This window comes from Morone saxatilis, unplaced genomic scaffold (assembly GCF_004916995.1).
Source record: "Morone saxatilis isolate NCDOM2014 unplaced genomic scaffold, NCSU_SB_2.0 Contig17, whole genome shotgun sequence".
Lineage (NCBI taxonomy): Eukaryota > Metazoa > Chordata > Actinopteri > Moronidae > Morone > Morone saxatilis.
The window spans coordinates 19,766,668-19,778,487 of record NW_023339729.1 but is presented as its reverse complement, the minus strand read 5'-3'; the positions used below and the strand labels follow the sequence as shown (position 1 = coordinate 19,778,487).

The window sequence follows — 11,820 nt, the reverse complement described above, 5'->3', positions numbered from 1 at the left end:
GTGTGTGTCTGTGTGTGTGTATGAATCACTGTCTTATATAATTGACCAAGGGCTTCTACATGGCTGACTGGCTTTCTCTTTTGCCCACCCCTGTTGCTGGTGCAGGGAGGTTCCCTGCTAGGCTCCAGAGTGTCACTGACAATCTGCCCATGTCGTCTTGATGAATGTGTTCCCCTTGTGTGTGTGTGTGTGTTGTTTCCGTTGTCAAAGATGAGGGGAGGAAAGAGGGAAGGGATATGACAAACATTAGGGAGGGCTCACTCGAGACTCAAGACTCACTTGTGGGAAGTTCTTCTTCAATTTACCATAGTCGTGTGCGTGTCTTGCTTCCTGAATGTACTGTATGTGTGTGTGTTTGTGTGTCTTTGGGAGTCTATGGCACTTGTTTGATCATTCTCTGTCATTGCTTGGGTGGCTGCTGCTTATGAATATCCTACTGACCCTGAAAAAAACAGCTGAAACAAGAAAGAGACTCCAGTCACCTTTGATCTGGTCTCTTTACATATTTTAGTCATCAAAGAGCCATCGAACACATGCTCTCCGCTGCCCACAATTACAATGGGACTCATTTCACAGCTGTGGCCCTTGGCTCATTGTTAATACTTTTCATTATCAGATATCTTACTTGTGCACTTACTGAAATTTCCAGATGCCAGTTCTTCTGTTCAACTGACACATTTTATTTTAGAGTTTGTCTGCGTGTGTGAGCATGGGCATTGGTTGGGTGTCTGTTTTATTCAGGATCAGTTTCTAAGCTAGGAGAGGCGATGGATTGTTCCTAGCAGTCATTAAAGTCATTTTCTGGGGACAGGTTTGGCTGTCTAGCTGTGCTAAATGGTTCATCAGACAGGGCAGAGCTGACATACAGTGAGCAAAAAAGATTGTTAGTTGTCAGTATTGCTTTGATGAGGAGTCCCAGTCTTAACGTATCAAGAGGCATCAAAGTTTTTCAGTATCAAAGACTTAGCAAAGGCGGCGTTGTGACATGGACATATTTGGGTTTTATGAGTTGCAGAGTGTGCAGATAGAGGGGTTGTAGTTTTACAGTGTTTGTTGAATTAACTTGATGGTTTAATATTGAATAGCACCAATAATATGCTACATTAAAAACAAACAACAAGGATTTTTTTTTTTGCCTTTACAAAACAAAAGCAAAAGTATAAAGAACAGTCTGTCTAACATAAGCTGCAATAGTTAGCAGTAATGGTAAGCTGCAATAGTCCAGCTGCATTACATAATTAGTTGACGCTTTTATCCAAAGTGACTTATAGTAAATGCTTGTGAATACATGTGAATACACTACCATTTGCAATAAGTACATACATTTATATGCTAAACTACTACACAAGCTAACTAGATTACTACCTACAATAGTAACCAAGCATCAGTTCCACAACCAAAGAACACATCAATCCCTACCTACAGTTGTTTGTGAGATTACAGGTTGAGGTAAAAACAGCTCCATTCACAACATATCTACTGTGTAGTATTACTACAATGTCTGGAAGCCGATTCTGGATGCTCTCAGAGTTTAGGGTAACGTTATGAGCTCGGTCTATCACATTTTGTATCTAACAGCCTGAGCTTCATTTTTCTTTTCTTACCTGACTAGCTCTATGCTGCAAGAATAATGCTGTTTCTTCATTACCATGTCTTCTACATGGATCTTTTTACAATATTCTCCTTTTAGAACAAGTCAACTGGAAACATTAGAAAGTCAACCAGAGAGAGCATCAAGTCGCGGAGCCACTGTCTAGCTTAATTAACTAGAGCTGATAAAAATCTTCCAGCGACAGTTGTTACCTTAACTGTCAAAATCGACAGTTGCTGTCCAGAAATAAGAAGCTGCTTTTATCTAGTAGAATTTTGTCACTGTTTTCATTTTAAACTCTGTATGTGCAAAACTTACAGTAACAAAGGGATCTTGCAAACAATCAATTGTTGTTCGTTAATTCATGTGTAAACCATTCAAAATACTAAAGGAAAATGGGTTTGGGAAATGGTAATTTTGAAAAATTCTCCTGAATTAAATTGAACAGTATATGTAGTATGATGGTGGATTTTCTTCTTTATGACAGAGTTCTCTCCCTGGGTTACTGAAATAAGCAATAAGAACATTATAAATAATGGGTCTGCTGCCCAATAACACATAGTAATTGAATGATTAAAATTGTGTGCTTCCCCATCTGTATTAGGTAAGATGCTATAAATCAAGAGCGTACACACAGAGCAGGAAGGTATTCTTGTTCTTGTTTCTTTTATTATCTAATTTGCTCTGTAACCTGCGGTTGTACTGTACAAACCTACTGTACTGTTCATGTCACCTTAATGAACATGTGGTTTCTGTACTATATGTCTGTGCACAGAAAAGTACTATCAAAAGGAGGAAAGAACAATATGGTTGATAAAGACTGAAATGGCAGTGAAGGTAATAAATTACCAACCCAGTCAATAAAGTCACAGTAGGAGTTTTCCTTCAGCTGTCACCTGCTGTGCCTTCACTGATTGCGGTGAAGGCACAAGAGAAACATGCTTGAGCACCCACACTAAAGAAAGCAGGGCAGTAGCTGTTTGCTTTGTGTGGTTCCATATATGGTCTAGTCTTAATGTAGTATTTGTGTAAGCATACAGTACATACATTAAATTAAACTAGTTGAATTTAACACAAAACTTGGGGGAGTTGCTGACTCAGTTTTGACAATGTTATAATAAAGTCAGTTATATTGACTGACAAAGCTAACTTGGGATTGTCATACTTAAATTGCTACAAAGCTGTGAGATGAAATTTTGGTCACAGGCTACACTTGTTTATGGGTGTGGCCATCTTCGACGTACCTCATAATAGTCATGATCAAAGCCCATCTGCTCCTCATATTGTTGTCTCAAAAGCAACACTTTGATGTCAAGTAATATTCTCTTTCCATTTCTCTCCTTCTGTTCTTTTCCTTTCCAGTGTCCCGTGGTTTGTGAGTCTGCGTCCCATGCCTGCATCGACAAAGAAAATAACCCACTAACAGGGCCGGGTATGTTTCACACCCTGAACACCTGTAATTTCACCATTCACTGCTAAATAACTTGGAAATGGCCAAAGAAGGGATTTGTTAATGTTCCTTTCTTCTTTTTTCTGTACATTTTGTGTCTTTATCCACTCATGATAAAAATTATTATTTATTTATTAATTTATTATTAGTTATTTTTACCCTGTTGTTGTAGCCTCAAAGGAAAGCTTAAAATAATTTATCTAGACTCCATTGTAGTGCAGAAAAGGTGCTAGTTAACATCTTCCTTCATCCAGACGTCCCTTAATGTTGACATTGAACTGCCCTTGAATATCCTTTCCATTAACAAGATTAATCAGGGGATATTAATAATATATATTATTTTATTGTTTAATTTGTTTTCCTGCTTTTATTAAATAGCAGTCTTGGTGTTTTTAGGCACCAGAAAATAAATAGAGGGAGGTATCTCGCAATAAGGTTAACCCTCTTGGTTCTTTGTGGACTAAATGAAGACGAGCAAAAAAAGGGCTTGCTAGCTGCGTGAGACCAATTTAGTGGCGACACTGAAAGCTAGCTCTTTCTCTGGTAGAGAAAGAGAGAATTGTAGAGAGAGAATGAAAGACATGTAAACAGAAAAGGGATAGACTTGAAAAGGTCACGACTCCTGCTGTGTTGAAACTTCACAGCCCTTGTTCATAGGAGACTCGGGGAAACTAGCTTCCTTTTTTCATCCTGTGCATTCATTTGTTCCACAGATCTGTTTTCTCTTTTATCCAGAATCCCACCACCTGCCTAAGCTCCCCAGCAACCCCACGCCTCTTGTTATGGTGTCATTGTCGCTTACTGTTTCTACTGTGATTAGCTAGTGAACTGCAGCCACGTTTGCAGGTGCACATCTGCAGCCCGTCAAAGCAATACCCTCCCTGCAGACCCCGCCAGATTGAGTAATGCAATTTAGTCTTCCACTTTTATTACCTTTCAAAATGAGCATGCAGAGAGCAGGGAGATAGGGTAGCCTACGCACAGCACGTCGGGGAAGTCATTTTCTTAAGAGGTGTCGGGAAGGGAAACAGAGGCTTCTGATTGGTGGTCAGATTAGTGTGTTGGCAGGGGCGAGTTCAGGGGTTAATCTGCTTCTCTGACGGAGGTGGAAGTCAGCAACTGTCGCTCTTCCGATTAAGGTTGTGCCTTCACCCCCTTCTCTCCATGTGTCCCTTGCTCCCCATTTATTTTTGTCATCCATTCCACTTTCTCTAATCCCCATGCCAACAATGGTTGAATATCCCATTTAATTTACTCTCAATTATGAATCCTTTCTGGGGTCATTCCAGGGCCAGGCATAACCTTAATCATCGTTAATTTTAACATCAAGCCTTTCTATAGTCTGTTCGTCTTACAGTTATTGTCCTTCAGAGGATCTCTATTGCCTGCATGTACCTGTGTTTATGGGGTATCCTTTGTTTTTGCATATGTTTAAGAAGAAGAAATTCAGCTAAAACGAGCTGTTTTAATAAAATATCTTCAAGCTATTCCCACTGTTTTGATGTTGAACATGTGTTTGTTGTAAATAACAAAATGTTCTAAACAGTGACAGAATATACTGTTTTTCAGTATAATACCAGATGCTTCATTTCTAAGGTGCTTGTTGTTGTTACTGTATATGGATTTTATTTGTATATTAATCTTGCTAATCATGCATAGTTTTTACCTTTAAAGGAAAAGTTTGATATGCTATATTTGTATCTTATTATTATAAACAAATCTCACAAAATGACCTCTATGCCACACATGAATTAGCTATTGTATATCAGACTTTTTTCTACAAAGACAATGCTTGTTGGTAGAATTCATTCATTGTTTGTTTTTAATGGGATTTAGTGAAAATAAGAACATTACAGAATATTGACAGGAAAGCATGTAATAATGTGAGCTAAAGCTAAAGACATTTTTTAAATCCATGAAAGACACATTTGTCTTTTTTTTTTTAAACTTTCCACAAGCCAGTTTCTTGTTTTGATTTCAAATGGTTGCCCAATATTCAGACAGTCAGCACACTTCATGACATTGCATCATATATAATTATCCTCTTACTACATAAGAACTCCTACTGTAGTGCACCTTCTTGAACCCATCTGCATTGAAGGGTATCACTGAACACTGGAGGACTAATGACGTAGCACCACCAGGATTAATGACTTGGGCACTTAGATAGATGACTTTGGAAAAAAGCACAATCTGGGGCTGGATCGAGGCACAGAAAGGGTTTTGTCGTCAGAGTGTTCTCTGTACTGTCAGTAGGAGCAGAAGTGTGGCTCCCACTTTTGAATTCAAGCAAAAACATTTTACTGGTACCATGCCATGTTTGACTGCCTAGAGCGAGATTGTCAACGCTTCACCCCGGGTGCTTCAGCTCCGACTTACTGAGTGACTTCCTTTATGACTGCAGCTCTGGAAAGGAAAAGGGGTAGTAAACAGTGTTCAAGGCGCACAGCTTTCTTGCCCTCTGCTGCCAGCATGCAGATAAGAGCATTAGAGCTGTTTTTCGTTTCCAGCCTTCGATTGCTGCTATTAGCCACTCTCTGCAAAATTGAAGAAGATGGGGCTGCGTCTGAATAGGTTTTAATGGGAGAACTGGGTGGTGGGGTTAGCAAGGATAGTTTCAGAATGATTCTGCTTCAGTGTTGTACAATAAACAAGCAATTAAAATGGAAATGGAGGAAATAATATGGCAAAGATTAATAGGACATGGTCTCTGTTTTTCAGTCTCTTCTGGTCTTCTGTGCTGCCACTGAATTAGAAAGAGAGAGAGTGAGAGAGAGGGGCTTGGAAGATGAGAAACGCCTTATCTATGGCAGACAAAGTTATTGATTATAGAATTTAATTTGTGCTTCATACCTCATGCAACTTTTGAAGAGTTTCTGTCTGTAGCGTCCTTGACGTAGCCAGCTGTCAAAGTTGGTTTGGATCCTCTCTTTTCTTTTTGTAAACTTTAATTAATTCTTTAATTTTAGAATTATCTTTGATGATAATGTGATGTATTTTCTGCTGCGTCAGATGATTCAATATACCTTTCTTCTCTCCCTTTGTGTTCCTTTTACAGTGTTCAAGAACCCAGTATGCAAGGTGTACAGATTTCAAACAGTGGACAGCAAGTGGATGCTTGTGCGGGAACAAATGGAGGAGTGCACGTTGTCCTTTAGCGTCCCTAAACAGCTGCTCTCGCTCTATATTCAGGAGGACATGAGCAGGTAAGTCACTTTGAAATCATACTGTTGATCCTGTGGATGTCACTGCCTGCCTTCTCATTGCATCAGATAGCTCATTTCATGTTTGTGCAGGCATAAACTAACCAGCCAATGGAGAACAATCAAAAGTTAAAAGTAAAACTCCAACCAGTTGTTACCTCATTATGCGTACAGTAGGTGTGTGTAGTTTCCAGACGTCTTTCCCGACCTAGTTCACCGATGTAAATGATTATTTAAAAGTTCCGCCTATATTTGGAGAGGACTGAATTATTCAGATCTGCTTAACACTTCAAAAGAGGCTCCTGTGCCTATGTATCCAGAAAACGACAAACATTGTCAAACACACACTCATGCACACCTTCTTCCAAGTCCTCTCGCCAAGCATTGTAAGAAGGCCCCTGGAACATCCTGCTCCAGTGCTGAATCAGACAAAAACTTTAAAGTTATAATCCTTCAGATTTTAGTTGTTAATTTGTTAATTTGTTAATTTCACAAAACCTGCAGTTACTTGTAGTAACAGCAAGTGTAGGTTAACACTGTAGGCCCCTGAATTCGAACACTCCCCAGAGCAGCCATTTTGTCATAAATAGAACAGAAGAGCCAAACAAACTTATGTTTTAATAAAGAAGTCAGTCAATAATTGGCCTTTTTCCATCATGCCATGAGCAACTACAGTCTGACTTCATGCTGCGCACAGTGCAAGCTGTTTTCCACACGATTGCAGGTCACAGTAAAGTTGGTTATCTTTCTGAGGAGCCTGCAACTCCGGCAGCTCACTAAGACATCCCCTTCTTGTTCCATTACTACCTCACATACTTAAAACTGATCCACTACCAAAAATGTTATGAACACATATAAAACTGCATCAGAAGATTATAGAAATCAAGAGCATAACTGCAATTAAATTCCAGTCCAGTTAATATTGTGTGAGAATGAGGACAGGTTACAACAAAGGTCAGAAGGAGGTGATGTTTTACCAGTCTCTGAGTGTGCACCCGTAATTAGATCAAAGAGTCTCTTCCCTCAGGCTCGACCAGTGTTTGTCAAGGCAGATCATTACTCAACTGGCCTGTTGTCCCTGGCAACCCCTTCTCATACATAACACACAGACGCATCCATACATGCACACGCACACACACACACACACACACACACACACAGTTTAAGGGGATTTCTTTCAATACACCTTCACTTCAGCCCAAGGAATAGCCACAAAAAGATGCAATCAGAGATTTTGATGAACTTGCTAGTGGGAGGAGAGTTTGATTTGTAATCACGGTGTGCACCTAAAGGATCACACAGAGTTCAAGGACACATTCACATCCAAAAACATACACACAACTGTAGTCATACCGTCCACCGCACACATACTCATAAAAACAATCACACAGCCATTATTGACAAGCTTTGTTATCAGTTTACCTGTCACACAGATGTACTGGAATCCGTTCACATTCCCAGACCGTGGTTCCCACGTGTTCTCTCCCAGTATCACCAACCCTACTTTCTGTTTAAATAGAAGCTGATCTGCTCTGCAAACTGATCATTTAAATCAACTAAATTTAGAAGACAATTATAGAATATTTATTAAAATGTTTTATCTGTATTATACAGCTCATGAAGCACACAGCACGCTCCAAACCATGACAACCATATACAATGTTTGTTTATTAACAGGCATGTGTACCGTATCTCCAGCTTGGTCGCTTAAGCACCTCTCCTATAATCCTCTTTAAATGTTGTCTTTCTCCACGGTGCCTCTCCATTTAGCCGATTCTGTCAGCCAACCTCACGCTCATAGCTCGATGTTTTTAATGATTCAGTTAGTGCTGCAAAGTTGCGAATGCAGTGTCGGATGGTGGGTGGCATAGTTTGCTTCAACACTGTATGATTTGGATGTTTCTTCCCTCTGTTTGTTCGCTTTGATGTCTACAGTCATGTTCTAATCTCACTCTGCAAACACAGAGGTGGCTGATTTTTCTTCGTTCCTCCAGTGAAGATGCTGTGATTCCTTGTGTGTGCGCGCGTGTGTGTACGCGAAGATAATTAATGCGTGTATAGTAAAGTGTCAGTGTGTGGGTGGCGATTAAACCCCATTCATTAAGAGCTGTCTGGTTTCTCATTAATGGAAAAAATAATGTCCCCCTTCTTTTCCTCTTAATAAACAAGTAATGTGATTGTGTATCAAGATCCTTATAAGTGACATTTTGACATTCTGCTTCAATGTTTCCAGTTGTTCTGTACATTAAGGATCAAAATATAATGAATGTGCTTGTTCGATAGTTGGCTGTTATTTTTTATTCTTTTTTTTTTTCAGAATGAGCTGCATGTGTTGTGAAAGAAGGGTTTGCTTTTCAGTCCTCTCACGCAGTTTTTATTGACCCCACACACAAAGCCCTCCGTGATTAAATTGAACAAGCACTATAACGCACCATGAAATAAAGGTGCCCACATGACAGGTCTTTGCTCTTTAGGAAATGTATTCTGTTTTCCAAGCCATCTGTCCAGGCCAGTTATAACACATGGTTCTTCTTGATTTTTGTCCATTGTTTAATTTTATCTGCATCATTTTCTAGTCAAAATACAATATTATTGTATGTAGTGTATGTAGATTTTTAGTAATAGTATCCCTCTCTCCCTTTACTGTCCATTCATTATTATCATATTTCTATTCTATTTCTACTTATCTACTCATTTCTTTTCTTATAGTGAAAAAGCAGAATTCAACTCGTGATTGTTTGGAAAGTGTAATCAGCTGAGCTACATAACGTACTGCATTGTTCCAAATACTTTGAGTTATTTTGGAAGCACTTTCTTTCAGCATTAAGAATATGTAACAAAAATCAGCTCCCACACTGTTGACAACAGACAACCAATCCAGACAAACAGTCCAAGGACCAAGGAATCAGCCATCCAGAACAGAAAAGAACAACATAATATACCCCATAAAAGTTTAAAGATCATTATCAACTGTATGAGTAATGTCAACAAACACCAAACAGTAACAAAATACCACTGACAAAATAATAATCATCCATAAACAACAATGGATAAGGAAAAGGGGTTAATTCTGACCACAGTATACAATATTAGAAGAGTATGAACACGGCATCTTAATATTTTTAAACTAAATCAAATATATTGTTTCCCAGGTCCAGAGTCTCGAATCCGCCTAGTCCACCGAGTTGTTTTTTTTTTTAAGATGGAAATAAAGTTTAATAAGTTGACAATTCTGTCTAATACCAACAAAATATGTTACCCAATTTGAGTGTACATTACAGTATTCATACATGAAACAGATTAGATAATTTAAACCATGTAAAAAATAATTGTATAACATTAAATATTACATTCACAATGCGTTTTCACTTTGAGCATTTAAACAAAAAGGAAAAACTCTCAGATACTTTCTTATGTATAAACTACAACTATAAGACTTTTTTCCAATGTCTGCAGTTAGATGTAATACTAAAAGACTTGATTGACGCTGTGACCCTTTCTTACATGCATGTAGTTAATCAACCTACCCTTTCTCCTTTCACGCCTTTCCTCAATCACACCTTTACTCTTTCCAGACAATAGCACTCTGATTAAGGAGGTGATACTAAATCTCTCTATCTGCCATCCCACTGCCTTATCACCCTCATTTAGCAAGCAGATGTGTTTCTCTATTATTTTAGCCTATTATTTACACTGGGATCGTCCATCCTGACCTCCACTCCAAACTTCCCGACACAAAATAACAGATCTCTCAGGAGACAAAAGTGCGGTTTGACACTGTGATGCACAAATAGCAGTGGCTGAGAGGTATACTCAGAGGATATAGATCATCGTGAATGGCTGCAATCTCTTAAAGATCACCATGTACCATTTGCTATATATACCAGAAAATTAGACACATCGCTCCTTGATTGGTTAAAAAGAGCCATTTGCGGTATTAGAGGCCACTTCAACTGAAGTGGTTATGCTGGAAACAGTATGTTTGATTGAAACCAGGGGGAAATGTGGGGTGGCCCTACCCAGACCTCATTGCTGTCATCCTGATATCATAATCTTGTTCGGCCTAAGGCTTCCATTAGTATTCATCAATGAAAGTGCAGTGATTATATTTTTTTATCTTAGTAGTTTGTTTCTGATGCTAGATTTTTCTTTGTTTTCAATTTAAATAGGAAAGCAGAAATAGAAAATCTTTGAGCGACTCACTAATCTCATCTCTGGGACTATTGCACACAACACCATTTGAATAAACATGTATATTCAGCTTTTGTCTCTGTTTAAATCCCTTTATAATTAAGAATGGCCTCAAGCATTATTTATATGCCAAAAGTAAAAACAATGTTTTGTTCGTATAACCTGAAATCACATGCATGCCAGCGCTGCTGCCCATGGTGGTGTGAATTCCTTTGCTCATGGTAATCTGGAATGTACTTACTTTGTGAGGAAGCCTCCTATCTATCTTCCTATGCCATAAGCATAACTTACTTACAACCACCTGCAGAGCATGTTGGCAGAGTTGCCCAGCATGTGGCACCTCTCTGCCTTGAGGTTGTTTCCAGCTGCAGTTTTGTTTAGAACTAGAAAGAGGCAAGAGATGAGGAAAATGTCTCATGTGTGATCTACCATTCTTTTAAAGCTAGTTCAGTTGTTTTTAGCCTGCTAGAAAACTGCATGTTGAAAAGTGATTTGCAAATGTTTGCTGTATGTTTATGCATTGAACTAATGGCAAAATGCAGTGTGGTGAGTCTTGTCACCCAAATTATGATAAAGGGAAACCTGTTTTACATGTGTTACTAGTGGTATCAACCCAAGCAGGTTGTTTTGGTTTAATTTACCAAAATGTTGAGGTTTTTGAGGCAGATACTGATATCAAGATTTAATATTTAAATCTGATAACATTTGTTTTTTAATTTGAATTGAAAGCTCTACTTGTCAGTGCTCTTTGGTAGCCAAGTTATGTAATGGAGACAAACCAATTTTGACATTTCTGTTTCTTGTAACTTATCTATATATATATATATCTGCAATTTATTATGTCATGTGGAATATACTATTGTGTAAATTTTGAAAATGTATAGCATCAATGTTTGGCATCTAGGCTCTGATCCCATCGCTCCCCACAAGGAAACATCAAGTTCAGCACAGCAGGGAGTGTTGAGCGACAATACTAACTTCCCCCTCTAGGAATCGATCAAACTAAGACAAACAGCCAGGCAAGGGCCTAATTTGTCATCATTTGGTTCCAGGATCTCAAGATCATTGGTCCCTAAAATACTCCTGAAAATAACTCCTGCGCTGTTCGGGTCAGTGTGATGCTGCACAGGCAAAATAAAACATCACTGCAAATTGCGAGCCGGCTGCGAATCTCTGCAGTGCAGCATGCTCTGTCTCAGCAGCCTGAGATTCAGAAAGGTTTGCATATAAATTTTAAGCCCATTCAGGAGCCAGGAGGAAAATACAAACTTGACAAAACACTCATAAAAGTATCCAGAAAATTACTTAATTACAGTAACGTGACAAGTTTCAATTCTATCCATCCATGGTAACATAATATTCATGGAATATAATATTCATAAATA

General features: G+C 38.7%; 1 protein-coding gene across 1 annotated transcript in view; it reads left to right on the top strand.

The window, feature by feature from the left end:
- inpp4b (inositol polyphosphate-4-phosphatase type II B) overlaps nucleotides 1-11,820 on the top strand; it is a gene marked incomplete in the record, with an annotated part of 103,360 nt that overhangs the window by 46,523 nt on the left and 45,017 nt on the right. The window contains 2 exon segments of the mRNA XM_035659923.1: nucleotides 2,954-3,023; nucleotides 6,100-6,247. Of these exon segments, the coding sequence (XP_035515816.1) occupies nucleotides 2,954-3,023; nucleotides 6,100-6,247 (218 nt within the window).